At 54.9% G+C, this 27,413-nt stretch overlaps 10 protein-coding genes across 10 annotated transcripts; 5 read left to right on the top strand and 5 right to left on the bottom strand.

The window, feature by feature from the left end:
- Positions 1–32: 32 nt before the first annotated feature.
- Positions 33–2,051, top strand: B0H18DRAFT_978275 (cyclin-like protein). Its single transcript, XM_048044310.1, has 7 exons — positions 33–347; positions 399–480; positions 539–670; positions 720–889; positions 942–1,180; positions 1,232–1,308; positions 1,365–2,051. The coding sequence occupies exons 1-7, from the start codon at positions 178–180 to the stop codon at positions 1,551–1,553; spliced, it is 1,059 nt and encodes a 352-aa protein (XP_047898644.1). The 5' UTR covers positions 33–177; the 3' UTR covers positions 1,554–2,051.
- On the bottom strand, positions 2,049–3,135 carry B0H18DRAFT_1082572 (RNase P/MRP p29 subunit; the record flags this gene model as incomplete). Its single annotated transcript, XM_048031551.1, has 5 exons — positions 2,049–2,320; positions 2,374–2,475; positions 2,526–2,701; positions 2,753–3,030; positions 3,082–3,135. The coding sequence occupies 5 exons, from the start codon at positions 3,133–3,135 to the stop codon at positions 2,049–2,051; spliced, it is 882 nt and encodes a 293-aa protein (XP_047898643.1).
- Positions 3,136–4,894: 1,759 nt separating this feature from the next.
- On the bottom strand, positions 4,895–5,342 carry B0H18DRAFT_869227 (uncharacterized protein; the record flags this gene model as incomplete). Its single annotated transcript, XM_048039996.1, has 5 exons — positions 4,895–4,950; positions 5,013–5,035; positions 5,094–5,182; positions 5,234–5,245; positions 5,301–5,342. Coding segments are annotated over 5 exons (222 nt in total), but the record flags the coding sequence as incomplete, so codon positions are not given.
- Positions 5,343–6,117: 775 nt separating this feature from the next.
- On the bottom strand, positions 6,118–7,947 carry B0H18DRAFT_978236 (IF-2B-domain-containing protein). The gene is made up of 8 exons (XM_048044309.1): positions 7,808–7,947; positions 7,695–7,752; positions 7,497–7,636; positions 7,312–7,431; positions 7,153–7,259; positions 6,884–7,096; positions 6,581–6,826; positions 6,118–6,526 (listed from the first exon to the last, which is right to left on the bottom strand). Exons 1-8 carry the CDS (start codon positions 7,877–7,879, stop codon positions 6,436–6,438), a joined length of 1,047 nt encoding a protein of 348 aa, XP_047898641.1. The 5' UTR covers positions 7,880–7,947; the 3' UTR covers positions 6,118–6,435.
- A 164-nt stretch (positions 7,948–8,111) lies between these two features.
- Positions 8,112–8,894, top strand: B0H18DRAFT_487775 (uncharacterized protein). Its single transcript, XM_048038268.1, has 3 exons — positions 8,112–8,166; positions 8,221–8,338; positions 8,391–8,894. The coding sequence occupies exons 2-3, from the start codon at positions 8,226–8,228 to the stop codon at positions 8,764–8,766; spliced, it is 489 nt and encodes a 162-aa protein (XP_047898640.1). The 5' UTR covers positions 8,112–8,166; positions 8,221–8,225; the 3' UTR covers positions 8,767–8,894.
- Positions 8,895–9,683: 789 nt separating this feature from the next.
- Positions 9,684–11,073, top strand: B0H18DRAFT_978231 (uncharacterized protein; the record flags this gene model as incomplete). Its single annotated transcript, XM_048044308.1, has 1 exon — positions 9,684–11,073. A coding segment is annotated over exon 1 (623 nt), but the record flags the coding sequence as incomplete, so codon positions are not given.
- Positions 11,074–11,557: 484 nt separating this feature from the next.
- Positions 11,558–19,227, top strand: B0H18DRAFT_978228 (armadillo-type protein). Its single transcript, XM_048044307.1, has 20 exons — positions 11,558–12,007; positions 12,057–12,136; positions 12,193–12,510; positions 12,568–12,961; positions 13,018–13,111; positions 13,144–13,538; positions 13,592–13,948; positions 14,003–14,083; positions 14,119–14,191; positions 14,245–14,294; positions 14,324–14,453; positions 14,504–14,836; positions 14,895–15,346; positions 15,370–16,236; positions 16,286–16,563; positions 16,621–17,676; positions 17,729–18,024; positions 18,076–18,624; positions 18,681–18,731; positions 18,792–19,227. The coding sequence occupies exons 1-20, from the start codon at positions 11,603–11,605 to the stop codon at positions 19,025–19,027; spliced, it is 6,495 nt and encodes a 2,164-aa protein (XP_047898638.1). The 5' UTR covers positions 11,558–11,602; the 3' UTR covers positions 19,028–19,227.
- Positions 19,228–19,408: 181 nt separating this feature from the next.
- B0H18DRAFT_1114638 (glycerol-3-phosphate O-acyltransferase) lies at positions 19,409–22,233 on the top strand (the record flags this gene model as incomplete). The annotated part of the gene is made up of 10 exons (XM_048033145.1): positions 19,409–19,582; positions 19,632–19,758; positions 19,813–20,202; positions 20,262–20,575; positions 20,626–20,816; positions 20,887–21,026; positions 21,082–21,328; positions 21,378–21,522; positions 21,598–21,717; positions 21,766–22,233. 10 exons carry the CDS (start codon positions 19,409–19,411, stop codon positions 22,231–22,233), a joined length of 2,316 nt encoding a protein of 771 aa, XP_047898637.1.
- A 153-nt stretch (positions 22,234–22,386) lies between these two features.
- B0H18DRAFT_1082567 (methionine aminopeptidase) lies at positions 22,387–24,210 on the bottom strand (the record flags this gene model as incomplete). The annotated part of the gene is made up of 15 exons (XM_048031550.1): positions 22,387–22,450; positions 22,540–22,619; positions 22,671–22,809; positions 22,874–23,021; positions 23,073–23,093; positions 23,150–23,223; positions 23,279–23,430; positions 23,482–23,513; positions 23,545–23,568; positions 23,646–23,665; positions 23,701–23,764; positions 23,828–23,900; positions 23,955–23,956; positions 24,018–24,070; positions 24,128–24,210. 15 exons carry the CDS (start codon positions 24,208–24,210, stop codon positions 22,387–22,389), a joined length of 1,029 nt encoding a protein of 342 aa, XP_047898636.1.
- Positions 24,211–24,382: 172 nt separating this feature from the next.
- B0H18DRAFT_978214 (uncharacterized protein) lies at positions 24,383–27,372 on the bottom strand. Its single transcript, XM_048044306.1, has 11 exons — positions 27,044–27,372; positions 26,873–26,996; positions 26,420–26,812; positions 26,040–26,353; positions 25,795–25,986; positions 25,577–25,733; positions 25,354–25,526; positions 25,281–25,309; positions 25,086–25,229; positions 24,934–25,009; positions 24,383–24,879 (listed from the first exon to the last, which is right to left on the bottom strand). The coding sequence occupies exons 1-11, from the start codon at positions 27,191–27,193 to the stop codon at positions 24,520–24,522; spliced, it is 2,112 nt and encodes a 703-aa protein (XP_047898635.1). The 5' UTR covers positions 27,194–27,372; the 3' UTR covers positions 24,383–24,519.
- Between the last annotated feature and the right edge of the window lie 41 nt (positions 27,373–27,413).

Raw genomic sequence — 27,413 nt, 5'->3', positions numbered from 1 at the left:
TACTATAAGTACAGTGCAGATTACTTACACGTGTTTACTCGATGCACGTGAGTGTGGCCACAGACCTGCAACGAAGCGCATTCTGTCAAGGTCATCCACCACCTTGTCCACAGACCTCTCTAGCATTGCCTGGCAGGATCTTCACGGCTTAGCTCATTAACACACGAAAATTACAGGATGGGTGCGACAAACGTGCCCTCGAGTTCCTCCTCACAGTGGCTTTTGCCCGTGACTGCTCTCCGATACACGCCAAGTCAGACAACCTCAGATATACCTCTCGAGAAGGAGCTTTATGATAGGGCACGAGGAGTTGAGTTTCTCTTCCGAATGGGAGTTGCTTTGCAATTGTGAGTATTGATATACTGTGCATATGGAAGATCGACTGACCTGTACTGTAGGCCGCTTTCAGCTCTTTACACAGCTGCGGTCTGGTTTCACAGATTCTACATGCGGTTCTCGCTGGAAGACTATCATAGACAGGTATTATATGCAATTATACGCCTTTCATCACGGCAGCTTTGACATGCCGATCGGTCAGGAAGTAGCAGCAGCATGTCTATTTCTCGCCACCAAAACCGAGGAATGCGGAAGGAAACTTCGCGACGTCGCCAAAGTGCTTTGTGCCAAGACATTGAATTTGTCTGCCGCAGAGGTCCCTGACGATCACAAGGTATGTCGCAGGGGTACTTGAATCGTCGTGAAGGTTGATTGTGCATCAGGACCTAGAGCAATATCAGAATGCCATTCTGGTGACCGAAGAAATCTTGCTTGAGGGACTCTGCTTCGATTTCGTAGTGGAGAGCCCACATGCCGAACTCGTGGACCTGTTTGAAGTCAGGCAGGACACCACGGAACTCGAAGAATGTGCTTGGTCAGTCGCAAACGACACGTAAGAATGTCTGAAGATAGCTTGTGCTAGAATCTGCTCACTAATTCAATAGTGCGAGGACACCTCTGTGCGTGCTATTTCCTGCACGCATAATAGCGGCGGCCTGCTACATCCTCGCCCAACATGTCATAGAAGGTCCTCAATCTCCGTCATTGGATGTCCGAATAGCTTCTCCTGCTCCGTCAACGTCATTACCCACGCCGCCGTCACATAAGGTAGTGCCGCCTGAGGCTTCGCGCTTTGCCCTCGAACACTTCGGCTTCAATGAAGTAGACTTGGTTAGCATCGCAGGTCCGTAGCCGCCGCGATCAGTCTATGCAGTATCTCATGCGGCGGCAACAGAGGTCTTGAACATCATCCTTGAATTCTATGCAGCACAAGACTTGCAGACCGCAACCCACCTCGGGCCGGTGGCAGCTGTATGTACTGGTGACAGCCCAACCTTGCGTTGACCGTCTAAGCGCACCTTCTACAGATACCTCCTCCGAGGGTGTCGACGTCCCGGGAGAGATTGTATACCCCGTTTAGCCAGCTCAACAGTCACCGTCACTTACAGGCAACGACGGGCGGCGACGCGAGTGGTTCGCCGGCATCGACCCACGGTGCGAGTACTCCCGGAAAGCCTCAGTCGCGAGGTTGGAAACCAATCCGAGGATCTGGCTAGCGTATGAACAATCTTCTACGCTACCTATCGCTCGAGATGATTATCAGGTCGTCGTAGGCTCGCCCGACTGTCCGCCGAATATGCCTCGCACGAGAAGCGGACAACGCGTTTTCTGCACCAGTAGTGATCGAGAGGAATGAAGGGGTTAGCCCTCTTTTACCTCTTTGTCGTGCATGCGTCGCTTTATCTTACATACGGAGAGGATGTCGCCGAAGGTCCGTGTCCAGTACGACACTGTCCATTTTCCATGTAGGCGTTTATAGACGACTGTCTTCCCTCATATGTACCTGCACATGCCCCTGTCAATCGACTCACGGAACACCCAGGTGAGCTCCGACCTCATGCTGCCCTTCAGGTACCGTTCTTCGTGCCTTCGGACCGGGATAGCCAAGATATGAACAAAAGGAACACCATCCACACCACTGGGGACTCGTCATCGCCTTGGCATTTCACGACGCTCGGGAGCCATACTCACATTGAACGATGCTCGGATCATCATAGCTCGATAGTTTCCTTGTGCTTGAACTTCCTACCGGCGCGCTCAGCTGCTCGGAAGCAAAACTGGTTCCCATGTAGTTCAAACTCTAAGTACGGCGAGTCATGAACGGTGCGCATAAGATCCGCATGCGTGCTTCCAGTATCTGCCGCCGGGTCCAAGGCACTACCACCGTTTGTCGCAGTCGGCGAGGAGAGGAGTGGTTCGGACGGATCGCTTCTAGAGTAGAGTGGAACAGCAAATGCGAATATCGAGTTTTGCTTCGGGACCACTGGGCGGCTGCAGTCAGAATGATCCGAGGTGCTGCAAGATAAGGTCACGGACTTTTCAGCTGATCCTTTCTGGTGACGATTTTGAACGCATTCTCGGTCTCGTGGATGACGATGCCGGAGAGACCAACGAGACTAGGATTCTTGCTCTGTCGCACTGTCGACATCATGAGCTTGAGATAGCAAACACCTCTGAACAGTACATACCGGTCATAATAGACCCGTGGAAGTCGGCCTTCACAAGTTTCGCGTGCATAGCTGCCGAATTTGGAATGGCCTCGGGAATGGACTTGTTGTTTGGACCTGAAGGCGCAGGCGGAAGCGCAAGAAGCTCTGCCATGTAGCCCATCCATAATGTGTGTAGCGGTAGAAACAGATGGAATCTAGCCGGTCTAGAGTCAGAGGCTGACATTGCTCAAGGACGATCGTCGTACTTAGCCTCCTGTTGCTTGAGCTGCCAGGAGGAGCGTTGTCGCACATCTCTGTGGGGGGCGACCCCTGCCGCCTTCTTTGCCTTGTCCGACAATCGTCTCGTCTTCTTCTCCTCACGCAGCTGTTTCGTTCTGCTGGTGCCCGCAGGATTCTCGAGGAGTATCTGGCGGCCCTGTACCCGACTTGCGTAGGTCAGGACAGGATGTGCGGATCCCGATACATGATCCTTGACGTAAGTCGGAGTAAAGGGTGTTGTGCTGTTCAACTTCACCCGTTGGTTCTACAACACTTGTCAGACGCGCAGAGACAAAAGTTGAAAGTCGATGCAGACGTTGCGAGGGGGCGCCTCGGTGTATATATCTCTGTGTCGGTCTGGCGCAGACATGGTCGCTTAGAATCGGTTTGCGAGCAGAACCCGGCCGAAGGTGTTGTTGAGAGTGGAAGCGAGGTACAGAGAGACGAGAGTGGTACACAGGCGGTATTCACGTGTGTCCGGAGGAGGCAATTGGCGGTAGAACGGTTGGATCGGGATTCCGGGCGATCGTCTAGATACGTAACGGCAAGCCACCGCCAGTGGCGCCGCCAGTGCACCGTCTCCTCCGTCTTCCGGGCCACACCATTGGTATGTTTTCTGCACTTGTCCCCATCAGTCCCGGGCTGATCCTGACATATTGGCAGCTAGTACTGGTACTTGTCCAACATATCTACACGCCCTCAGCAGGCTTCTGCAATCCGCGCTGGGGCTAGAAGACGATCGCCTCGCCATTACAAGTCACGCTGAGCGCCGAGCAGCGCTGCTGCTGGCATCGCGACTGCAGCAGGGTCTGGCGAGGTATTTCCGTATTGCTTGCCACAGGAACATGCTCATCTCGTTCCGGTGTAGTAGCTACCGGCGTCCCGGGCTCATACAGAGTGCCTCGGAGGCGCCTTCGGGCAAAGGTAGATTAGGCTCGTCGCATCGCACACTTGCTTTGCGGAGCCGCAACTGCACAGTGCTAGATGAAAACGTCGTAAGCTGACACTACGGGGTATGACATAGGCCGATCGTCGTGAGTCCAGGCGTGTTCTAGCACGTCGTGTCAGCTTCCCTTATGTCGGTCGCTGGTCCTTTCAGTTCATTCCCGTGAAATCTCGGGTTTGGTCGGTATGCTCCAGCGTTCCTTTCCTGCCCTCCGAACCTTACGGGTTTCCGTGGCTTATGATAGTGCTCTGACACGCCGCTGAAGCTCCATTATTGTTCGTTATCGCTTGTATCATCTGACGATTTCAGTGCCATTCTTTCAACGACTGGTGCGCTGTGGCCATTGGTATGCTCAACTGGCCATGACCGGTGACCTATCACTTGCAAGCTATGCAACCGTTGGCACGCGTTCCGCGTGCTCAGATGGTTTCGCAGGCAATGCGCCACTCTGCATTTTTGAACAAGCTCTGCGAGGAGAGGCAGACTAGTTCTCATTGGCTTGATCCCCGACAGCGCGTGTTATCGACGTCAGACCTATCAACGATTGCATGTTCGTCAGCCTTTCCTTCATGCGAGAATGGACTGCTGGCAGATCTGTGAACAACTTCGCAGCAAATCTCCGGAGCCTCACCGACGACGCCTGTCACCTCGGATACTTGGGACAGTCCTACCATCTACAGCATTCCTCTGGCTTCTCGACAAATTACTCCTTATCAGGTTCGGGTATGTTAACACCCCTACCGAACTGATAACTATGCCCGAATCTACAGTGCGCTCGAGCATCAGATCTATTTCAATCTTCCATTCACTGAGCATCGAGTTCCGATGACCAGGAATACTGGGATTCCCGGTCGGAACTACCCAGCTCGTGCTCATTCGCCGAGACATCCGCAAGGGGAATGTTTGCTATCTGATACGATCGAGCTGGTACATGTCCCCGGGTCGGTGACCAACTAGGTGCGTGGTAGCTCTGCCCTCCATTATGACGGGCTCGAACATCTGTGAACATGAAATCTCTCATCCATCGGTATAGTTCAATCCGCCACGACATAGTATCCACCGGCATCCAGGTCTCTGACATCATTACATTCTATACAACACAGCAAGTTCCGACGGCAAGGTCTATCGAAAGCAAATTATACAAATATGCGGTAGTGCGAATATCGCGAAGCCTCGCAGCGAATCAGCGGGCCCTGCCGGTCTGAATGCAGACAGGACAGTAGTTGTCAATGACGGGCGCTGGGGCGGCGAACAATGTGAGTGCCTGGCTTCGCGTCGTCTCAGGGACAGAGAAGACTGACTGTACTGCACCGGCGACTGATGACTGCAATAGCGAGCGTTCAGAAGCAGAACCTTCGATTCCGAAAATGCAGTGAGCTTACTATTGCCAGCAGCTCGTCGTGCACGCCGGAGGTCCGCAATCGGGGGGATGGTTAGGACTGAACTTGCAGAAACGATCTTCGCATTTGATCTAGGCGCTAGTCAGCCAACTGAATTAGATTTTCGATTCAACGACGTCAACCTCTTCGTCGGGCTGGTGGTCTCACGGTCAGTGTTGGGCTTCAGAATGAATGGCATAGAACGCTTACCAAGTCAATATAGTGAGTGCACTTCTTGTAGTGGTTCCGGACACTTGATCGAAATGAGCCGACTCAGGGGAGGCGGGATGACGACGCAAGCTTACCGTCGGTAATGGCACATGTTGGGCGTCGGAGTAGGTGAGGTGGGTTGATTGTCTGGTGGAGGATACGAAGACGAGCGACTCACATTTTATAGCCCACAGAGCTTTGTAGGAAAGGGTCCGGCACACTTGCTCAAGGCAGTCGCCGTTACCCGCGAACTTGGAGAGCGTCGATAACATCAACGTGCCGGTCCGCATTTTCTCGGGCATATCAATAATCAAGATGGGATAGCCAGGGCGGAGGTGGAATGCAATCCGAATCCGTGCAGTCTCGTCAGGATTAGACGTCACTAGGTCGATCGAAAGTCGTGTCCCGCGCCCCTTGGATCAACACTCCCTTTGCGGAACTTGGTCCGGCTTCGGCACACTAAAGCTAAAACGTTAATTCGCAGTGGTTATCGTCACCAGCCAGCGGATGATAGGGAGTGTCTTTCCTCACGGATGATGACGCCGTGCGTCGAATGCATACGCCTGATACATTTATACCGCCACCACTTCAGCCCGAGCTCCCTGTGCTTCGCCTATCGGCGCGTGGGCCATGTTCCAACCGGACGCGAAGAGCGTACATTGTTCATTGATCTAGCATTGCGAGCATGAATCACTAATCCCGCCCTGACCGCCACATGTATCTCACCGTGCGAATAGAGCTAGCAACATTGGTAATCATGAAGCCGTACATGAGGCTCACTGGTGGTCGTGCATTCCGATGAGCAATGCGCGAGTGCTCGAGAGGAACATCGTAGATTTCATCGATATCATATCCGAAGTAGAATACACGAGGGCGAGCGACGCATGCTATATGGAGCCAAGGCTGAATTCCAGCTGCGGACGGGCACCTCAGGTAATAGGTAAAAACATCCCTATCAATGTGGTTGGCACGCCCCTTGACGGGCGTGGCTTAGTCGGAACTTGACGATCTTTCACGTGTTGACGATAATGCGTGCGTCGGTGTCGGTCTGTGCAGCATTGCCTGTTTAGAAGACCAAGGCTGACACTAGTGGGTCCGGAGCCTCGACAGGAATGGTAGTAGTGGTACATACTGATTACCCAGCAAACATTCCGACTAGGTACTGGCTCACTCCTTCCGGCGTCAATATGCCGACGTCTGAGAACACAAGGGATATCAAGTCCGGTCTGCAGAATCACCTGTGAGTAAGGAATTCCCCGAGTAGAACACAGATGCCGTACCTAGTGTAATCCACGCTGGGATTACGCGTCATTTGTTCCGTGGTCATCTTCATTTCCGTAGGAGGAGGAACGATCGTGGTCTCCGAAGTGCCATCTCGGGCAAGGGTTTGACCACTAGCAGCTGCACCGTGCGAAACTTTATCTGGCGGCGTGGGGCGCTGCTGTAGCGTCGCAAAAGACAGTATCGTCGGGTTGTGCGTCGGAAGATCATATTGCGATAGTGGGAAGAGTCGGTGAAATTTGTAACTGAGACCAGGGCATGTCAGCCGTTGTGCCTGCCGAAGGCGTGTGCGGCGAGCTCACCTTTCAGCCAGCGCATAGAACGGCTTGCTAGCCGCCTTCGCTATGATGGCCATTTGATTGCTTCCCACTGCGTTGATCAAGCCGCCGCTCTCGACGACTGCTTCAGATCCCACCATGATGAAGTCGACACGGTCCATGACGTATGCGACGGCGGAGTCTAGGACGACCGTGCATGGGATACCAGCCGCCGCTAGTGCCTCGTGCGTCTTGAGCCTGAAGTGAGGCGCGGTTGGCTTCGTGCTATCGGAGACATGACGGAACGGACGCACCCGAGCCCGCGAGGTCTCGCCTCCGTTACAAAAACGGAAATGCGCTTCGTTTTATGAGCGTGAAGCAAGGCTTTCATGACCACTCGTGAGTAGGAGTGGGTGAGTATCTTGGGGAAGGACTCTGAGCTTATCCGAATCATCCTAATGGACACGACGTACCACCGAATCATCTTTAATGAAGCCGAGCGTCGCTTCAGCTATTTTATCACGGAAGGAGATCGCTTCCGCTGCGTATTTTTGACCCTGTTGTACCAACTCGGTCTTGAGTTCTGCAAAGCTCTGCGGGGTAGTTGCATCAGGCAACGAGTTAATTAGCCCCAAGGAAGGGCAAAGGGGTGGCGCACATCGGACTCATGCGGGAACAACGTCACGAAGGCGATGAACAATTCGCAGCCTGCATTCAGGCTGATCGAATTCGGGATCTGCTTCTTCAAGACCTCGGCATCGTCGTTCAACGCCTGGACAAGTTCGAACATGGTACCGGCTAGCAAAAATTGTATCTCAGTGCACACGGCCCACCCATGTGCCCTGTAAGTACTCACCATTTGACTTGACTATCGACTCTGTCAGTGTCAGGATGGCGGCAAGTGGCGGTGATAGCTTGCATAGTTAGCTTGAGCACTTTCAATACTGTCACCGGATGAAGAGGACGTACTTCTGCATTCTGGATGATACGCTGGTAGGTAGCGCAGACATCAAACTTTGTGCTCTCCTCGTGTCCCGTCATTGCGCTGGCCTCGATGAATCAGTAGCTCGATATGTTCTGCTCGGAATGCGGTGCTATGAGGGAAACGCGGACACATGCAGGCTCTGATCGACTCGACTTGGATCAATGACTCCGGATCTCTCACGTGACTCCGGAGGACGCATCTAGACGGGCGCTCCGGGATACACAGCACCACGAGCCTCGAGGCTCGCAACCTCTCTGTAATTTCGCCGCATCCATCTTTGGCTGAGCAGCTGATGCCACATGCCCGTCGCGTCTCTCCCATCGAGCATAGCTTTCGGCTTACGGTCAGTCTGTTATCTGGTGAGCTGTCTTGTGTGAAGCCGACTTCGCACTGGCAGCCGTGATGAGACTTGTCTTGATCACGACTAATACAGGACTTGATTGTCACGGCACTATGCAAATGCGGTGGCGTATCATATGGCGATATTCCCATGCCCTGTCTGACCAGATTGCCTTGTATGTGTTACTCAGTCTAACAAGCGGGGCGATAGTTTTACTTCGGGCCTAGCTGTTGTCTTTGCATCAAGTTCAGCGCGAAACCTTTCCAGGGATTGCTCGCTGCACTTTGCCCACACCGCCTTTCATCCTACCGGAAGAAGAGTCTAGTCGCGATGAGCACGCCAGGGATCTCACGGCCATGGTCATCCCCTGACTCTCGCATCCGTCGAGCACACTCCATTCCTTCAACGTTTCAACACTACATGAGCCATGGAAGCAATGCGCGCTGTTGTATATTCTCGCTTTGCGGCGGTCGTACCTCGGCTCAGGATACCCCGCTCCAAGGCATGGGCCGAGAACGCTCGGCGACCAGTCGCGCCCCCGCCCAATCATGGCTAGGAAATAGCCGAACGCGCAGTCGCGACCGGCGACCGACGACCATTTAAACTTTTTGACTACGTCGTCAACAGCGCCGGATAAACATGACGGCATCATATTCGACAATGCGGGTAAAAGCGTCCGCCGTGCGGCCGTGCGGGTGAGGCCTTGAGGGGAGAAACACCGCTTCCCAGCGAGATTACGCCCCACGTGTGCATTCAAGAGGACACAGCGAGCCGACTAGTGTGCTGAGATCTTCCGCTGCCGAGAAGGAGTACAAGGGTGGCGGGCGGGGGCGGGTCCGCGACCAATTCGGTCATATGTCATCCCGAGATGGTCGTTGTTGTAAAGGGCGATGAAACCTGGATCGGGGGTGCCACCGTTGCTACGCGGTAATTGGGAAGATCTATGAGTGCGATTTCCCAGTGGTGACGACGTCGGGCGACCCTAAGCGGCAAGCCGGGTTGCGCCGGCGGCCCCGGCAGCACCTGGGGGCTGGCTTTGAGCCCGGCAGCACTGCAGGTGCGCAAGGTCAGTGCGGCACGGCTGGCTGGGGTCGGGGAGAAGGACGGGGAGCGGTGGCACGCACGCTGAAAGCGACAGAGGGCGGCCCCGAGGAGGACGGCGCCCGCCGCCCGTAACGCCGCACCCATCTGCGCTTGTCAGATCTGAGCGGCTCCGGCCGGGAAGACCCAGTTGCTATCTGTGGGCAGCTTTGGGCCAGAAAGACGGCCGGATTTGGGGCGGGAAGGGACAGATCTGTGGGAAAGCGGTTCAGGGCAGGCGGACGGGCCAGGGCGCGGCGCGGGCGTGGGACTCCGCCAGGAGGGAGTGGCCAAAGGGGGGAATCTCGATGGAGTTTGGGCGAAAAAGGCCGCTTGCTTTGCTCATCGAAACACGTTTCGTGTCCTTGCCGCGTCGGAACGTCGCACGAACCCATGAGACCGCCACCCGTTGCGATCGCCAGGCCCAATTTTGGTCGCTTTGGCGCAACGCCCGTCCGACCTCAAAAAGCGCGAGAAATATCATGTTTTCCTCCTCCCTCCTCCATCGAGGCGTCCCTGCCCAACGTCGTCCGGCGTCGTTCCCGACACATTCTCCGTGGAACGCGTTATTAGCACCACGCTACCTAGTGATACACATTGCTAAGTGCCGGAAGACGTCAGGCGTCTGTCCGCGCTCTCGCGGTGAGTAACTGCGTCGTATAAGAATGTCTGCGCGACTCTATCTGGCTATGCATACCTCTAGGCGAGCACTTCATTAGTAGCGTCCAGTCTCGTCATGGCCGGCCCGCCGCCGCAGTTGGTCTTCAGCAACGATGTCGCTCACATGGATGAGTGGGCGCGTCGTACGGGCATCCCTCTCACCAGCGCCGAAGCCCTGGGTACCAACTACGCGCGGGCGCGACGGTGGATGCTGTCCATGCGCGCCCAACTCGTCCAGAACATGGGCTGGTGCGACGTCACTCCCCTGGACCCCCGCCTACTATTCGACATCGAGTGCCCGTCCCCGTACCGCTCGGCCAGGGGACTCCCTCGCAGTCCCAACCTGCGCTTGCAGATGCCCGTTCACGCGTCGTCTTTCTTTTCACGGGAGAGACGAGTGCAGTGGGAAATGGTCTTCCACAGCGCGTTGTTCCCTGGCATGCGACATACCGTGCCTGCCATCGGGGACCTCCTCTCCCTTCTCCAATGTCTCCTCACGGGTATGGTCGTCCTCGTGAAAGAGGAATGCCTGCCAGCAGGTGGCGTCGAGAGGACGATCCGCGCGTTGCCCCCGGTGGAATGGGTCGCCTCGCATGAAGGTCCTTTGACGGAAATCCTTGGTCCCACGCACTTCCGACAACTCTTCAGGGCGCTGGCGACAACCGCATCGCTTTCAAGCTCGAGCGCGAGGGTCGTTGACGCATCCTTCGCCGCCGACGCGTCTGAAAACATCCTGCCTCCTGGTGTGGCGGTAACCAAAATTGTGGTCGCGTCGATCACCCGGGTGGAGAGAAGCCTTCCACCGACCCGAAGCCATGCCTTCCGAGTGCGGCGCTTCGTACCTTATTCCAACCTACACGTTGATCGTCCCCGTAATCCCTTGCTGCGTACTCTATCACTGCCTGCTGCTGTCGTTTAATCATGCTCCTCGACGTTCTTCGTGCAATTGTGCTTTCTTATACGGTATTATTGTCGCAATAATTATAGAGTAGACTCTAGGTCATGGCGTATCACTACCTTACTTACATTATTCCGCTCTGGACTCATACGCATTCACTCGTACCGCAACACCATTTTTGTTCTGCATGTATGTATTCGCAACTTTCGTCATGTTATGCCACCATGGTCTAGGATCATCCAACCAATACACACTCTTTGATGTCTACGCATAGTCACAGTTTGCATGCACGCGTTCGTCTGGCCGAAGTCTCGTGCGATATGTCTGGATCACCACTCGGACGAGCCTAGCCAAGCACTAGTCTGCCAGCCGGGGCGTGGGTCGTCACTGAAGACAGACGGTGTATCATGAAACGTCTACCCTCGCTGACAGGCGTGCTATGCAGTATCTGGGTGTGTGAGCAGCCGGAACATGGTTCGACTGACTGGCAGCACGCCTAGTGACCTTGTTATTCAGCAGACAGGTCTCTTCTCACGTCTCTCTAATGCAGTGCCGGGATGTGCGGTGGCGTCAACATGCAAATATACTCATGGGAGGCCAACGAGCAGGACTGGACGCCGATGGGAAATGAACGGATTCGAAGGTATGGGATGACGCGTACTTAGAGGTGGACGCGTTTAGCCGATACACGTTCCGTCACGTGTCACAGCAGTTGTGACCGACCGCGTTGAGATGGTTTGGGACAACGATCCTTAAGCAGCTGCTTGCACTACTCGGACTATAGTTCCTATCCTACGAGCCATGGATGGCGCTCCCCCGCAAGAGGAGGACTTCAGCACCATCCCTATTCCTGACCGTCTGGCGCACAAGAACTGGAAGGCCCGAGTCAGCGCATACGAGGCTCTCGTAAAGACATTCCATACGACATCATCCGACGACGATCCCGCTTTCAAGCCATATCTAAACAACCCGGAACTCCTCAAGAAGGCTGTGACGGATGCCAACGCTGTCGCGCAGGAGAAGGGCGTAGAATGCGTCGTTGCCTTTGTGAAGTTCGCGGGCGAGAATGCAGCACGCACACGAGAGGTGGTAGTTCCGGCATTGGTTGATAAGTGCCTCGGTTCCGCACGAGCAGGGACTAAGGCGCAAGCGGCCGAACTAGTGCTTCAATATGTGGAGGTTGAGAATGGAGGGGCGGGTGTTGTGGTGAGTCTTGCGGTCTCTGCGTCCGTCACAACTACTCACAGCTCTCCAGGCTGACATCCTTCCTGGTCTGGGAGCAAAGCAGCCAAAGACCGTGGCAGGATGTGTCGCCGCATTGAAGGCAATAGTGCGGTAAGTGGTCGTTCTAGTAGGAAGTGCGCCATTCGGTCATAATACGTTGCGAATAGAGTCTTCGGAGTGTCTGTAACTCCTCCGGGCCCCATTATGAAAGCCCTGCCAAAGATCTTCGCACACACCGACAAAACCGTCCGTTCCGAAGGAACTCAGCTCACCCACATTTTCTACCAGTACATCGGACTTGGTATTGAGTCATGGCTAGCGGATTTGAAGCCCGTACAAGTGAAGGAGCTGAAGGAAGCATTTGAAGAGCTGGACAAGGAGGGGAAAGGAAAGGGTAGTCTGAAGCCGGAGCGGATGACGAGGGCAGCTGCGCGCGAGGCAGAAGCAAACGCCGCGGCGGGAGTTGACGATACGGAGGCGGTCCAGTAGAGGGTGCGTTCCCAGTTTGAAGCGTATTCGGGCAGCACTCACGAGTATGACAGAGGAGGTCCCGATGATCCGCGTATGTTTGCGGAGGAGGTTGACATCGTCTCGAAGCTGCCCCAAGACATGACGAGACTCACGTCCTCCAAGTGGAAGGATCGCAAGGAGGTCTTGGACGAGCTACTTGCTCTTCTTAACGCCACACAACGCATTAAAGACGCTGGCGAACTCGGCGACCTTGCTAAACGGCTCGCGACCTGCGTCCAGAAAGACGCGAACGTCATATGTGTGACGGCTGCTGCGGGATGTATAGAACGCCTCGCGAAGGGTGTGATGACGCCGTTCGGGCGGTTCAGGGAGGCCATCGTACCGCCGATGCTCGAGCGAATGAAGGAGAGGAAAGCGTCCGTTACGGATGCTATCGGAAATGCGTTAGATGCTGTCTTCGTGACGGTACGTTACGGCATCTCTATCATAGCTCTGATAAGTTGCTCACACTGAGGTCTCAGACTACCTTAACAGATATCATCCCAGACATCTTGCCTTCTCTGAGCTCAAAGAATCCTCAGGTCAAAGAAGGCACTCTCAAGTTTCTCGCACGGTGTCTTTCCACGTCTCCCACTCCATCCCCCCAGCACAAGTCAAATCTGTATCTGATGCCCTCGCACCCTTACTTGAGGACTCCGTCGAGGGAGCTCGCAATGAAGCTGCTTCGTGTCTCGGAACGCTGATGAAGATGGTTGGCGAGCGGCCGCTCAACGCTCTCATGGAGAGCCTCGCCGACGTCCGCAAAGCAAAGGTGAAGGAAGCTTTCGAGAAAGCTACAGTCAAAGCCAAGGCCGGCGGCCCTGCACCCAGAGCCCCTCCGCCAGCTGCGAAAGAGCCTCCGAAGAAGGCATCGGCGCCAGTGAAGAAAGCCGAAGCATCCAAGCCAGCACCTACCGCTGCCTCGCCGCCTGCGGCGGCTGAAGACGACGTATTGGCGTCGGCCGAGAACAAGCCGCCCAAGAAATTTCCTGCCCGATTACTGGTGAGTCTCATGGTGAATCGAGTTTAGAACCACATTGATTGCGTTATATTCAGGCGAAGAAAGCCCCAGCTGCGGACGCGGGCGGTGCTCCTTCTGCTGCATCAAGCGTCGCTGTGAAGAAGCTACCCCCGGCAGCAGCGGGCGGCAAGTCGGCGAAGGCTGCACCCGCAGCGGCTCCAGGTGCTCTGGATACTTTCAAATTCAAGCACACACCAGAAGACGCGGAGGCCCTCGCTGCGGAGGTTATTCCGGCCCAGTTCGCCACTGACTTCGGGGACTCCAACTGGAAGGTGCGACTGGCCGCTCTCGAAGAGATGACAGGCTGGGTGGAGGGCGCTGCTCCCGAGCTTGATGCTGAGGTCGTCGTGCGTTTCCTGGGGAAGAAAGGTTGGAACGAGAAGAATTTCCAGGTCAGTATATGATGCCGTGATATTGCGCATCCTGCCTGACATCATTGGTATTAGGTATCGGCGAAGCTGTACGGTATACTCAGCATTCTCGCGGAGAGCTGCCCGTCGTTCGGCAGATCGTCGGTTGCACTCTGCGTCGGTCACCTTTCTGAGAAATGGGTGATGCGAAGCTGAAGAAACCGGCTGGCGAGACCCTCCTGCTATGCGCTGAGAAGACGTCGCTGCAGTTTGTCCTTGGACATGGTACGTTTTTATCTTCCGTCTACGCTTTTCCCGTATTCCAATTCTGGGTCCAGCGTATGAACCCTTGTCAAAACAGAAGGCTCCGAAAGTACTAGCCGATGCTGTCGGGTGGATCGACCAGGCCTGACCGAGTTCGGCATCGCCAGTTTGTCGTTGCGCAGTCTCATCGAATTCCTCAAGAGCGCCTTGAAGAACTCAAATGCTGCCGTCAGAACGAGCGCGACGAAGACACTTGTGACTGTCAAGCTGTTCGCGGGCCCCTGTAAGTTGTACCTTCCTTTGGTCAAGCCTGCGTGCTCATGCTCGTTTCAGCTATCAAGGACCTGGTTGAAGATTTGAATCCGCAGTTGCTGACCACCATCATGAGTGAATTTGACAAGGTCGAAGGCACACCGCCGCCGCAACCAACCCGGACTTCAGCAGACGTTGCCGAGGTGTCAGCTAGTGCACCGGGTAAGAGCGCGGGCGCCGGGGGAGATGCTCTCGACGACCTGTTCCCCCGGGTCGAGATCGATAGTCTTCTCAGAGGTACCACCATCCTTGCCGATGCTAAGAGTGATCCGTGGAAGACCAAGAAGGAGGCTTTGGAGACTCTACAAGCCATACTAGACCAGGGTTCGAACAAGCGACTGAAACCAAACATGGGTACGTGGTCGTCATCTGCATGTAAGGCGTTTCAGTATAAACTCACTCCGTCTGTCAGGCGAGATTGGCCAAGTCTTGAAGGCTCGTGTCACCGACAGCAACAAGGCTGTCCAGACTCTGGCCTTGGACGTCGTATCCCGTGTCGCGGTTGGGATGGGCAAGCCCTTCGAGAAGTATACGCGCTTGTATGCTCTCCCTGTCGCGACAGTCCTGTCCGACCAGAAGGCCCCCATCCGTGCTGCTGCCGTCCAGACGCTCAATTCCATTGCTACTGCGTGCGAGGGCGTCGACTCTATGGTCCCTGGACTGACTACCGCCCTAGAAGCGCAGAACCCCTTGCAAAGGTCTTCATTACTCCACTGGCTCGCGGAGTGGTTCAAGGAGCATCCGCTTAGTCCCGGACTTGATCTAACCAGCTGGGTCGCGCCTGTCATTGCTTGTCTCGAAGATCGGAGCGCCGATGTCAGGAAGGGTGCCCAAGCTCTGTTGCCCACACTCGTCGCCTCCGCGGTTATGACTACGTGATGAGTCAGACGAACTCGCTCAAGCCTGCTTCAAGGTCTTCTGTCGCGCCCCTCATTCAGGCGGCGAGAGCGACAGCTCCTGCGGCCCCTGCAGCCCCTCCCGCAAAGGCTCCCGCCGCTGTCAAGGCCACTACGCAAGCGAGAGCGCCGCCGTCGGTGGAGCCTGCTGTCTCCCCATCTCCCCCGCCCCAAGATCCTGCGCCGAAGATTGCACCTCCAAGTAAATTAGGAGGCGGCGTACGTCGGAAACTGCCTCAAGGTACCATCGCTCGCCCCGAGTCTCGCTCGGAGACACCAGATAGCATGTCGTCACGCCTCACGAGCAAGGCAGGGACTGGATTGAAGCGCCCCGGTACTACGCTGAACGGACCCGCAAGAGCGTCTACACAGCCAGTCATAGCGGCATACACGCCTCCACTGATGGGAGACCATACCGAAGCGAAGAGATTACGACTGGCCAAAGACGCGCAGAAATGGATCAATGAATCAGGACCTACGAGGAAAGACTCAGCGGAACTTTTGCAGCATCAAATGGAACCTCACGCCTCGAAGGAGCTTCTGTCTCTCCTTTTCAGCCGTGATCACAACGCAGTCAACGACCATGTATCCGGCTTGACCGTTCTTTATGACTTCTACAGCTCTGTGCAGGGTGGCGAAGAGAAGCCCGGCTTCCCTTTGGAGTCATTACAGAGGATCTGCCTGGCGAACTCTGACCTTGCGTTGAAGTACGTTTCCATCAAGGCGCATGAACCTCAGTCCAACCTGGTGCAAAAGTGTCTCGATGTCGTGGATGCAATCATAGGGTTCTTCCAGAGTGTCGATTATCAAATTGGTGACCCTGAAGCCCTTTGCTTCGTCCCGACCATTATCCACAAGGTACGCCGTCGATATTCACTTCCGAATTGCTGCTACATCTTTATGACAGCTCGGTGACGCGCGAGAGCCTGTCCGTGCGCACGTAGCGCAAATTGTCCAATTGTTGCCCAGAGTCTTTTCCTTCAGCCGCGTGTTCGCCCTTCTCCTCGAACACGGGTTGAAATCGAAGGTTGCAAAGACACGTCAAGGCACTCTTGATGAACTCGCTGGCGTATTGAAGAAATTTGGAATTGCCGCTTGTGATCCTCCGAAGGCGTTCCCTGTAATCGCTTCTACAATATCGGATAAAGACCCTCAGGTTCGCAAGTCAGCCCTTGCAATTCTGAGGTGTGTCTCTTCCCCGCTGACTGAATCTGCGCTCACTAATTTGCCCCGCACGTAAAGCGAAGCTTACGTCCTCGTCGGAGAACCGATCTGGGGTTATGTTGGCCACCTGTCACCAAAGGATAAGACGCAGCTTGAGGAACGTCTGCGCCGTGTCTCCGGCTTGGGCACCCCGGAAAAGACGGACGGACCTGCAATAGCGACTCATGCCTCCCGTCTGCAGACAGGTATTCCGAGATCCGGTTCTCCTGCTCCTGGAATTGCGTCGTCTTCTCGCATAGGAGGTATTCCCAGAGCTGGAAGCCCTTCCATCCCCGCGTCGCGTTTGGGTCGTCCTGCCTCTCCTGCAGGAACAGTCAGGTCTGCTTCTCCTGGACTGGCTAGCCCTACTTTATCTACCAAATTCTCGAAGCTCCCTGGGGCCTCACAGATGCCGGGTCCGTCATCGCCAACTGGTATTGGTCGTCCCAAAAGCCAGATGCCTTCCCGACTCGGTCAGCCGAAATCGCGCCTCAATGGTATACCGCAACCTCGCTCTGTCGCTGCCCCACCACCTGATGAGATCGCTTATGACGAAGTATCCGTGCCCAAACCTGTCAATGGCAATCATCACGCAGCAGAAGCTTTAGCTAGCGTCGACAGCATGGAGGATCCGCGTAGTGCTGACGACATCACGGTGGTGATCTCGAGTATACTGAGTAACGACCCGACTCGTAGTGTTGACGCGTTGAAGAAGATCCAGAAAGTGCTCGAGATTGGACCAGAGGAAGGACCATCATCACCGGCTTATCGAGAACTTGCCGAGCATACGGAGGGTCTCATCGAGACAATCACCTTGCAGATGGCTCACGTATTCGAGAGGCCTGACGACATCACTATCCAGGAGAACTTCCGGCTGGCCAAGCACCTCATCCAGACTCTCAACGCATTCTGCGATCACCAGTTCCTCGCGGAGTCATTGACGGTGGACATCTTGACGTCTTTGCTCGAAGAGTTGACGCTCCGGCTACTCCAGACAGACAATAGCCCAGACAACAGAGTGAAGGACCTATCGCGCTTCATCAACATGATTATCTTGCGCTTATTTGCGACTGGCCGTAAGATGTCCATTTTCCGGTGAGTGCCGCAGCCTGTCAGCCTATGTCAGCCCATTTATGTGATCCTGCAGTGCACTCTTTGCACTGCTTCTTCAGATCGTCAAACCATTCACGATGAACGGAACCTCACTCGACTCACAAGAAGCCAAGGTCGCCGAGCTTGTGTTGAAATGTGTTTGGAAGTTGGCCCGGAACATTCCTCAGGACCTGGAGAAGCAATTGCTCGATCCCGTCGAACTATTTCCCGCCATAGAGCATTTCTTACAGTCTGTCCCTCCCAATGAATGGCGCGCGAGAGCTACCAACAAGGTACCTTGCGGTGATATGCCTCTGCGTACAATCAAGGTCATCATCCAGCACGTCGTCGGTAGGTCTAGTTGGCCGCTTTAGCTGGCTGAAGCTGATGTCTCTTCGCCAGCTCACTACGGGGATGAGGTATACGACATGCTATCCGCATCCTTCGACGACCCCTCAGCGACCATCGTCTATCCTTATGTTTACCGCATCCTCAACTCTTCCACTCGAACCTCAGCAGAGCTCCCGGTCAAGCCGAATAATCTCCGAGAAGATGTGTTGGGGCACACTTCCCCAGCGCTGAGTCGACCAATCTCACCCGGGACATCGTCGGTCGTATCCGACCCCCGCGCCCCCTCATCCTCAAGTCATGCTCGAAGCCACAGCGTGTCGTCCACGAACGGAGACGGTGTAGCTGTATCTGAACCCGACCCCGACGAACAACTGAACGTCATCATCCAGCACATCTCTAGTGAGACGACCGGCGCCATGCACAAGGAAGGAATCACGGAGCTACATCAGTTCCTGAAGGCCTACCCACAGAAGCAGACAAAGGTAGACAAAATTCTTGAATCCACGGGTCCTGCGTTCCGCAAGTACATTACGAGAGCTCTCGCCAGTCGTGCTGCAGAAGACCAGGAGAGGACTGTTGCTGTAGCAAATACGCTCTCCAGTGAGTAGGTTCAACCAGGTCGTACCCAGTTATCACTGATGATGTCGCTGTGTCAGAATTGGAGTCCAATGGTCGAGAACGGCCGCAGAGCACGGGTTCCAGTTCAGGTATGCACGAATCGCATGCCTCCCATGAGCATCTAGGCCTCATGACCATTGGTACTGCAGACCCCCCGGCGTCGGAGACCTCGCGTATCGCAACACCGACGTCACCGACTCGTTCAGAACAACGTTCCCCCAGGTCACCACCGCGATCAAGCGTAGCTGAACTGCCAGAGGCGCAACAAGAAAAGCTATCGAGGCTGCACGATCTATTCCAGTACAACCGCACGAGTATCATAAGCACTTCGTCCTCACAAGGTCGATCGACGCCGACAACATTTACTCGTGGCGCACCAGGTTGATTCGGGTTGGTCGGATTACTTGGACTTGGTTTGGACGCAGTTGTTGTTTGCATATCTGTATATTGACATCGTAGTATCGTATAGTGGGTTGTACTTAGTAACATTGCTCTATACCCCTGCATGGGCCGTATGCATTGTGTATTTGTCGTCTGTAGCGCACCTGGGATTATTTAGAATGAAATAGAATCAACTACTACTTAGCCTGTATGCACGACGCGCAATACGGGTAGATTCGGGCGCTTCATACGTCTCGCCTTCATACCCATGTGCCCGTGCGCGGTCTAGTGCCTTGCTACTCCTCGAGCCCCTCCTCCACTAACGACTCGACAACGACGACGACGACCGCAATTGTATCTCCTAGCACTACATATCTAAACCGCGATGCCTATCTCAAGAGATGCCCTCCCTGTCTCGCAAGACCTGCTATACGAAGTAGCTCTTGCCTTGTGGAGAACTGTCGTAACCATATTCTTCCGGGAGATTAGGCCGAGAGGTGCATTCCATATCCCTCGCGATGGACCCGTCATCTTCGTAGCTGCTCCTCACCATAACCAGGTACGTCTCTGCCAGAACAACCTGGTGTCGGCTAACACGCCCGAGCCAGTTCCTTGACCCCTTATTGCTCACGTTACAAGTCCACCGAGAGACGAGGCGGAAAGTACAGTTCCTCATTGCGGCAAAGAGTATGAAGAGGAAGGTTATTGGGTTCTTTGCAATGATGATGTCAAGCAGTAAGCATTCACGGCGCGTCCGGATTTAGTGGCGTTTAATTCGTTTCCGTGTAGTCCCAGTTGTTCGCGCTGCAGATGACGCGAAACCTGGAATCGGTCAAGTCATGATCTCCGACGACGACCCGTGTCTTGTCATCGGTTTCGATACTCGCTTCACGGAAGAGTTCACTCCCCAAATGCAAATCATGCTTCCCAAGACTGTTAATTTCGCCGTAGCAGAGGTCGCGGAGGTCATCTCGGATACACAGCTCCGTATCAAGAAGGAGTTCGGAGGAGAGAGTGGAAAGGGTACCGTCCGAATTCGCGAGAAGACAAAGGAGCTGCGGGCAGACGGGAAGCAAGGCTTCGACTTCAAGAAACTACCTCACGTCGACCAGAAAGAGATGTATCATCATGTGTATCAATGTCTCACAGAAGGCGGCTGCATAGGTATTTTCCCTGAGGGTATGTAGGCTCATTGCACTCGCTATATCGCTTTGCGAGGTGCTGATTGCGCTAGGCAGGCGGGAGTCATGACCGTACCGATCTGCTTCCACTGAAGGCGGGCGTCTCTCTGATGGCACTAGGTGCTATGGCGAACGACCCGCATGTCAAAGTCAGAATAGTTCCAGTTGGGTTGTCATACTTCCACCCACATCGCTTCCGGTCGAGGGCCGTCGTTGAATTCGGGACAGCCCTGGATGTCCCCCCGGAGTTGGTAGAGATGTACAAGGAAGGGGGCGCACGGAAGCGAGAGGCTGTCAGCAAACTACTGGACTATACCTATGACGCGCTGAAGACAGTCACCATCCGGGCCCCGGACTACGAGACTTTGATGGTGCGTATTCACGGACGCTTTCAGGCTCACAGCCTAAGATCCCGCCGTAGCTTTGTCAAGCGGCGCGCCGTCTGTACAAGACTCCCGGTCAACATTTGACACTCGGTCAAGTTGTAGAACTCAATCGTCGCTTCCTGGAAGGTTACCTACATTTCAAGGACGAGCCCAAGGTCCAGAAGTTGCGCAACGACGTTCTAAATACAACCGCATGGTACGGGATCTCGGCCTGCGAGACCATCAGGTGCGCTCCTTGGCTAGGAAGGCAAAACGTGTGCTCACAACCTCCTATCACAGGTTCCTCATGCTCAGAGGGCCAGTTGGAAGACACTGGGTCTACTCCTGTATCGCCTGGGTCTCTTATTCGTTTGGACGATGCTTGCACTCCCTGGTGTCATCTTGAACGGACCAATCTTCCTAGCAGCGTCAATCATGTCAAGGAAGAAGGCCAAAGGTACTGTCGCAGGCCCTTCAACGTAATTCGTCTTCACCGCTGACCGCTGGAAAAGAGGCGCTCGCCGCTTCGACTGTCAAGATTGCTGCCCGAGATGTTGTAGCGACATGGAAAGTCCTAATCTCACTGGGGATGACTCCTCTCCTCTACGGGTTTTACGCATTCCTGGCCACCATGATAGTCGTCAGAGCTGGTGCGCCCCTGGAGGTGAAGATCTGGACGCCTATTTTGGTCATGGTGATCTTGCCTTTCGTGGCATACGCTGCCCTGAAGTTCGGGGAAGCTGGCATGGATGTTCTGAAGTCAGTCTACTTCCCCAGTCGGTAGACTATTCTGACCATTGCATGTCAGGTCACTGCGGCCACTGGTAGTGGCATCGATACCTGGCCAGTCTCGCTCGCTGAATCAGTTGAAGGCAATGCGTGTCGAAGTGTCGAACCAACTCGCGGAAGTGATCCGCGAATTTGGTCCGGAGCTCTATACAGACTTTGACGCAGTACGTGGCTTTTGTTGTGGCTTTTGTTGACATCCTTTAATTCATGACATCAACCTCCCACCTCGCACCCTCTAGAATCGCATTTTGGTACCGTCTGCGAGTGTCCCACCGTCTACAGGTGAACAGGGTATTTGGAGGCGAAAGAGCGGCACAGGTGGCGTCGATGCTCAGGGAAACTTGCTCGTACATCCAATGGTCGGTCCGTGCACTGCCCTCTACTGCACACATCTGACGTCTCGCTAGACTTGGCTCGACGAACGCCTGTTCGGCTGGACTCGAAGTGCGTCTCGGGGAACAAGTGCGTGGTCAGGAACACGCAGCCAGGACATCAGCAGGGCACCCAGTCCAGACGCATCCGAGGACGAGACCGGCGACTACGACAACGTTCTAGGCTACCTCGAGGGCCGGAGTACTCAGTCGTCGCGCCCCGGACGTAGTCACCAAAGCTCCTATGCCGATATCCAGCGGCTGAAGATTGGCGCGGGTGTTAATGGCGTCAAGTTCGCTGCGGCTAGCACCGGGACAGAGGCTGGCGACGCTGAGGGCCTCCAGATGCGGCAGCGAGCCAGCTCGCGGACCCGCAAGACCTCGTTGTCAGATATGGTACCGGTGGAGAGGATCGGTGCGCTGGATAGGGATGAGAACTTCCGTGAGGCAACGGACGACATAAATCACGAGCTGGAGAATAAAAAGGAGCACAAGGACAAGTAGATCAATGACCAAGGACTCCATCTAGCCTTCTCGTTTCTGCTGCTCTTGTTTCTCTGCTTACAGTACTATCCTCGTGGCGACGGATGTAATGACAGAGGCCCGATGAACAACACTACTATGAAAACGGGGTACAACCCAACCAACAAGCGATTTCTAGCCATACAAGTCTTCTCTTCGTTTACCGGCAGTTAGCACCTCTACACCAGTTTCGGTAATTCTGGAAAGGCGTCAGCACCGTCAAAGTCTGAAGAAATCAACGACGAACAGCAGCGTTTCTTCAAACTGTGCGCTGGGCTTGCCATCAACAGTGGTCGCAGTCCAGTTGTCCGGCCAGTGGATGAGGTCCCAGTTGTGCCAAGGTTGATCATGGGTTCAATGGTAAACACCTGGACGAAGACCGTCAGGTTGTTCCCTATGGCAACGGCAGCTGAACCCACCATTCCGGCCTTCATTGTGCCGACGGCCTTGTTCTTGGCATAGTGGGGGACGTTGGGCGCACAGTGGAACATTTCATGGATGCCGTGTCCGCAGTACGTGCGAATGACGGAACAGCCATTTGTACGGGCGATAGGTTCGCTGTTGCGAGCAATGAGCTCAAGTGAGAATGCAGCGACGACCCTCCAGGAGCGCTTGTACGAACATGACTTTGCCCAAGTCGCGGAAGAGCGCACCGGGCTTGCAGATTTTGATCGCCTCGTCGAGGGCTTCACGCGTGACGCGCATGAGCTTCTTGCTGTCGTCGTCAACGCGCCCGACAGGGTACGTCGCGTTTAGGTCACCATGGAAGCCTATGCATTCGTTCAATCACCAAGCGAGCTGCGATGGGGCAGCATACGAACCCTCGTAGTACAGGGAAATATCTAAAGACGATACGTGGTTGAGCTACGGACTGGAGTCAAACTGGGCGGCCACTCACCGATGTTGATGATGTCGCCTTCCTGAAGTTTGCGCTTGTCCGGAATGCCGTGGCAGATGGTCTCGTTGACGGACCTACGCACATTGGTTGGTTTGTTCATGGAGCAACATGTCAACTGCCAAGGCCTACGTGCAGACAGATTTCGGGTAACCGCGATAGTTCAGAGTAGACGGGTACGCATTGCGTTTGATAGTCTCATTGTGAACGATCTCGTCGATCTCGTCGGTCGTGATACCAGGTCGTATACTCGCGCCAGCGATGTCCAGAATCTCTCGGCCTAACTAGTGACGCGGCGGTCAAGCAGGAAATCGACGACCTGCTGGCGAACTCACTCTACAGACGGTCCGCATCTTCTCTTGCTCCTCTTTGAGAGGATTTTGGGGGCTGCCCGGCACGTCTGCTTTCCGAGGTGGGCTGACCTGTAGAGAAGGCGCATCGGTAAGGCAAGCTCACATCGTGGTCTTCACCTCACGGAACATTTTAGTGACAATCCTACCATCTTCAGCATAATCCGGTCTTGGGATGTGTTCAGGACTGTTCGTGTGGGGGACAATGGATACACCGGACGCAGTGGTCCCGTAAACTTGAAATTGCCGAACGGATTGAAGGTGCCATCTAGGGAAGCATTCAGAAGCGAACGTCAGTTCTGGCGCAGCGGTGAATTTTTGGTAGATGGACCTTTGTTGATGTTCGGATCGTCCAGGAGCGGTTGTTTCGGTGTAGCGAGATCGTGGATCAATTTATGTGTTTTCTGAGTGTATTGCTGTAAGTGCCGCCACATGCATTCAGGCCGTTTACCACTCACCCCTACACCCGAATCGGAGATCCGTCATCGGACATTTAGTCAACAATACGTAAGTTCACTCACATCCCGCCTTAAAACATTCTTGTCCGCAGAAGAAGGATCCTTTGATACCCAACCTGAGAATAGTCAGTTCGGACACAGAACTTGACCCGAAACTGCGGCTGGTCGCTCACTTGTGGCATGTCGGACACTCCAACTTCGAAGGGGGGCGCCCATTGGGGCAGTTGCTGCTCTGGCAAGGGGTCGCTGTGCTCATGGAGGGCAATGGAGGAGGTACGTAGTAAAGGCGTCTTTGCACAGACACCCCTCCGCAATGGACCGCCGCAGCCGCGCGTCTGACTCTCTTCGCGCGATCCCGTTTTGGTAATCGTCGCTGGTTCAGAAACAACCAAGATCAGGCTGCGGACCTTTGCGGCCGAACGCTGTTCCCTACCTGCGTAACTGGTGATTTCAGCGTTGGGGAATTTGAGACAAATCGTTGGCTACTAGTACGCTATGCAATACACTAAGGATGTATCATCCTGGCCATCTGCGGCGACTCGCAAGAGTCCTGGGTCTGGGCCACTCAAGAAGGTGCACCAAATTCCCCTGCTCTATTGGCCCGTTTGCGTATCTCAATGCCATCGGCCTCGTCTGACCGTGCAGAAGATAGAGCTGCCCCATTCAGCCGCTCGCGCGACTCATTCCGGAGCCGCTGCAAATCGGCGTAGGACCCCTTTCGTTCGCTTGAACGTGGCCTTGAGACCTCTGCTCCTCGCTGTTCGAGGTAGCCGAGGACGTCATCGTAGTCGCCATGCTCGTGGGCATCGTCGTCGGTTTCCCCGTCCTCTGAGGGCGAGCGGCTCACGTCTTGGCTCCCCCCTGACCAAGCGCTACCCGGCGATGGGCTTGGTGTCCAGCCAAAGAGATGTTCGTCTAGCCAGGTCTGCGAGGTGCTAGCCATCAGGGAGAGCGGTCGCTATGCATCGAAGTGGCTTACCATTGGGTGCACGAGCAAGGTGCCCTGTGCCCGCGACGGAGCATTACCACTCCTGCGGCGGGAGAGTCCAGGCCGGCTTACAGATGGTACCAGATTGCGGCGCTACTCATCGTTCATATAGGGAGACCATGCCCATGCATCATAAAGCTTACCTCGTCGAAATCTCGTATAGCTTGGGTGCAAACTCATTTACAATCTCTATCAATTCGTCGGTTACTTGCACACGCATCGCCTTGAGCCGGTCGAGTGAGTGCGATTGGCCAGGAATCAACGTGACGATCAGCGGAGGCAGCGATCTTCCAGCAGCGTCAACCCTGATGACACCAAAGAGGAAAGAACACACTCACTTCAGGACGTCCACACCGGCTTCTCCAAACTTGAGTGCGGCGTATGCAACCCAAGGCAGAACGGACATGACACGATCGGTGTGTAGATCCGCCATTTGAACGGCACACCGGCTCTGACGGCGATCATGGTCGCAAGGAAGGCATAAAAGCCGTACAATATCGGGGCCAGTCCAAGTGAGATGAGGATCTTCCATGTCGCCATGACGTCTCTGCCCGAGATTTTGACCACAGAACCGGCAAGCGCCTCTGAATCGTACTTGAGGGAACGGCAGTTTAGTCGAGGGCGGAGGACTTACCCCTGGCTTTCTTCCGAGACATCGCTGAGGCAGCGAGGAAGATCGGTGCGTTGAGAATAACGCCGGGGAGAGCCAACACGCTCCAGAATTCCAGCAAACCTAGGCGGTAGATGAGTAATCCGAGGGTATGCCAGCTGGCCTTTTGTGCCCGTGGAACCTGCCAATGCCAATGCCAATCAATCTACCAAAGGCAACTAGTAGGCAACGTATGAACCGACCTGGTGATCGCGTAGACCTAGATCCCGGACCATGCGATTGTACTTGAGCACGTCAGCGCGCAGCTGTCTGACCTTGGGCTCATCTTTGAAGTGCAAATAGCCCTCAAGGAAGCGCCGGTTCAGCTCGACGACCTGTCCCAGACCCGTATGCTGTCCTGGCATTTCATACAAGCGTCGCGCTGCTTGGCAAAGCTGTATGCGTTATCAGTATGACCCTGCCTGGCGGGTTCACGCAAGAAAGGTACCATCAACGTGTCGTAGTCAGGAGCTCTGACCGTCACGATCTTCAGGGCGTCGTAAATTAGGCCGAGGAGCTGGCTGACAGCTTGCCGCTTCTCTGCACCTCCTTCCGTGTACAGTGCGACGAGCTCCTCGGGGACGTCGAACGCAGTTCCGAACTCGACGACGACTCTAGAGCGGAATCGGTGGGGATGGAAGTAGGACAGCCCAACGGGCACTATCTTGACCTTCAGGCTCGGATTGTTAGCCATTGCACCTAGCGCCATCAGGGACACCCCAGCCTTGAGGGGTAGCAAGTCGGCACGGTCATGGCTTCCACCTAGAATTGCGCAGATGTCAATGAGCCGACGCATATCCAATGGATTCAACATTGTGAAAGACGTGCCTTCCGGAAAGATGCCAATGCAGCCGCCTTCAGTAAGACACTGGTAGACGTGGTGGTACATGTCCTGTTGGTCGATGTGAGGTATCTTCTTGAAGTCCAACCCTGGCTGGCCCTCAGCTTGGAGCTCCGACACCTTCTGGCGAATCTTCAGCGTGCTCTTGCCACCACCGTCTCCGCCAAACTCCTTCTTGATCTTCAGTTTCGTATCGGAGATGACTTCGAGAACCTCAGCGAGAGGCGCATTGACTGACTTGGGGAGCATGATCTGCATCCGTGGGCTGAGCTCTTTTGTGAAAGCCGTATTATGACCTATGACGAGGCATGGATCTTCTTCGGACAGTGAGATGCAGCCTGTCGCTGGCTTCGCTTCATCTCCCGCGCGAACTACCGGGACTGATTGAAATGCCCCGTTGGATTACAGGAGTTGGGAGGGCAGACAGAGATACCACTCACTGCTTGATACCATCCTCGCAAAGAAGCCGATGACCCGCTGCTTCATGCTCTTAGCAGCCACCAGAAACTGCACCTTTCGCCTGGTTTCGCGCCATACTTCAAGAGCAAGCACCATGTCTACGAACTTCTCAATATGTCAGTGGTTGTGCGTAAATCCTACGCTGGGCGTACTTGGTTGGTATGCGGGGCAGCGACGAATATCACAGGTCCCTCCTGAGGGATGTGGAATGCACCCCTGGGTCTGACCTCGCGAAAGAAGATGGTTATTGCCGACCTCCACAGAAACATAGCAAAAGCATAGAGGAAGTCTGGAGACATCATGGTGCGTGCCTCGCGACCTATATATGCAAGCTAGTCCTCGCAGTCGGTATGAGGAGTTGTCAGAGGTAAGACTCGAAGCGAGCTCGCAAGCGGGGCGCGTCGAGAGTGGGAGTAGTCAAGAGCACGGATCGCTAGGGAAGCCATACGTATGGTGTATGCTCTCGGACTGTATGCTGCCAATTGCGGCGCGGCGAGGCTGAGCCAGTCCCCAATGGCATCG

The sequence above is a fragment of the Fomitopsis serialis genome, assembly GCF_022376445.1.
Source record: "Fomitopsis serialis strain Sig1Antser10 chromosome Unknown B0H18scaffold_5, whole genome shotgun sequence".
Lineage (NCBI taxonomy): Eukaryota > Fungi > Basidiomycota > Agaricomycetes > Polyporales > Fomitopsidaceae > Fomitopsis > Fomitopsis serialis.
Note: the sequence above shows the minus strand (reverse complement) of the source record. Positions and strands in the feature narration are given on the sequence as shown.

Coding starts and splice junctions, on each gene's coding strand:
- B0H18DRAFT_978228 (XM_048044307.1), top strand. CDS start 11,603: ATGGATGGCGCTCCCCCGCAAGAGGAGGACTTCAGCACCATCCCTATT. Junction 13,949..14,002: donor GGAACGAGAAGAATTTCCAG/GTCAGTATATGA, acceptor CATTGGTATTAG/GTATCGGCGAAGCTGTACGG. Junction 18,025..18,075: donor CATCATCCAGCACGTCGTCG/GTAGGTCTAGTT, acceptor TCTCTTCGCCAG/CTCACTACGGGGATGAGGTA.
- B0H18DRAFT_978275 (XM_048044310.1), top strand. CDS start 178: ATGGGTGCGACAAACGTGCCCTCGAGTTCCTCCTCACAGTGGCTTTTG. Junction 348..398: donor ATGGGAGTTGCTTTGCAATT/GTGAGTATTGAT, acceptor CCTGTACTGTAG/GCCGCTTTCAGCTCTTTACA. Junction 1,309..1,364: donor ACCTCGGGCCGGTGGCAGCT/GTATGTACTGGT, acceptor CACCTTCTACAG/ATACCTCCTCCGAGGGTGTC.
- B0H18DRAFT_978214 (XM_048044306.1), bottom strand. CDS start 27,193: ATGATGTCTCCAGACTTCCTCTATGCTTTTGCTATGTTTCTGTGGAGG. Junction 26,813..26,872: donor TGCGAGGATGGTATCAAGCA/GTGAGTGGTATC, acceptor CATTTCAATCAG/TCCCGGTAGTTCGCGCGGGA. Junction 25,010..25,085: donor CTATACGAGATTTCGACGAG/GTAAGCTTTATG, acceptor ACCATCTGTAAG/CCGGCCTGGACTCTCCCGCC.
- B0H18DRAFT_978236 (XM_048044309.1), bottom strand. CDS start 7,879: ATGACGGGACACGAGGAGAGCACAAAGTTTGATGTCTGCGCTACCTAC. Junction 7,097..7,152: donor GCGAGACCTCGCGGGCTCGG/GTGCGTCCGTTC, acceptor GCCTCACTTCAG/GCTCAAGACGCACGAGGCAC. Junction 6,527..6,580: donor CCCAGCGTGGATTACACTAG/GTACGGCATCTG, acceptor GTGATTCTGCAG/ACCGGACTTGATATCCCTTG.
- B0H18DRAFT_487775 (XM_048038268.1), top strand. CDS start 8,226: ATGAGACTTGTCTTGATCACGACTAATACAGGACTTGATTGTCACGGC. Junction 8,339..8,390: donor CTGTCTGACCAGATTGCCTT/GTATGTGTTACT, acceptor CTTCGGGCCTAG/CTGTTGTCTTTGCATCAAGT.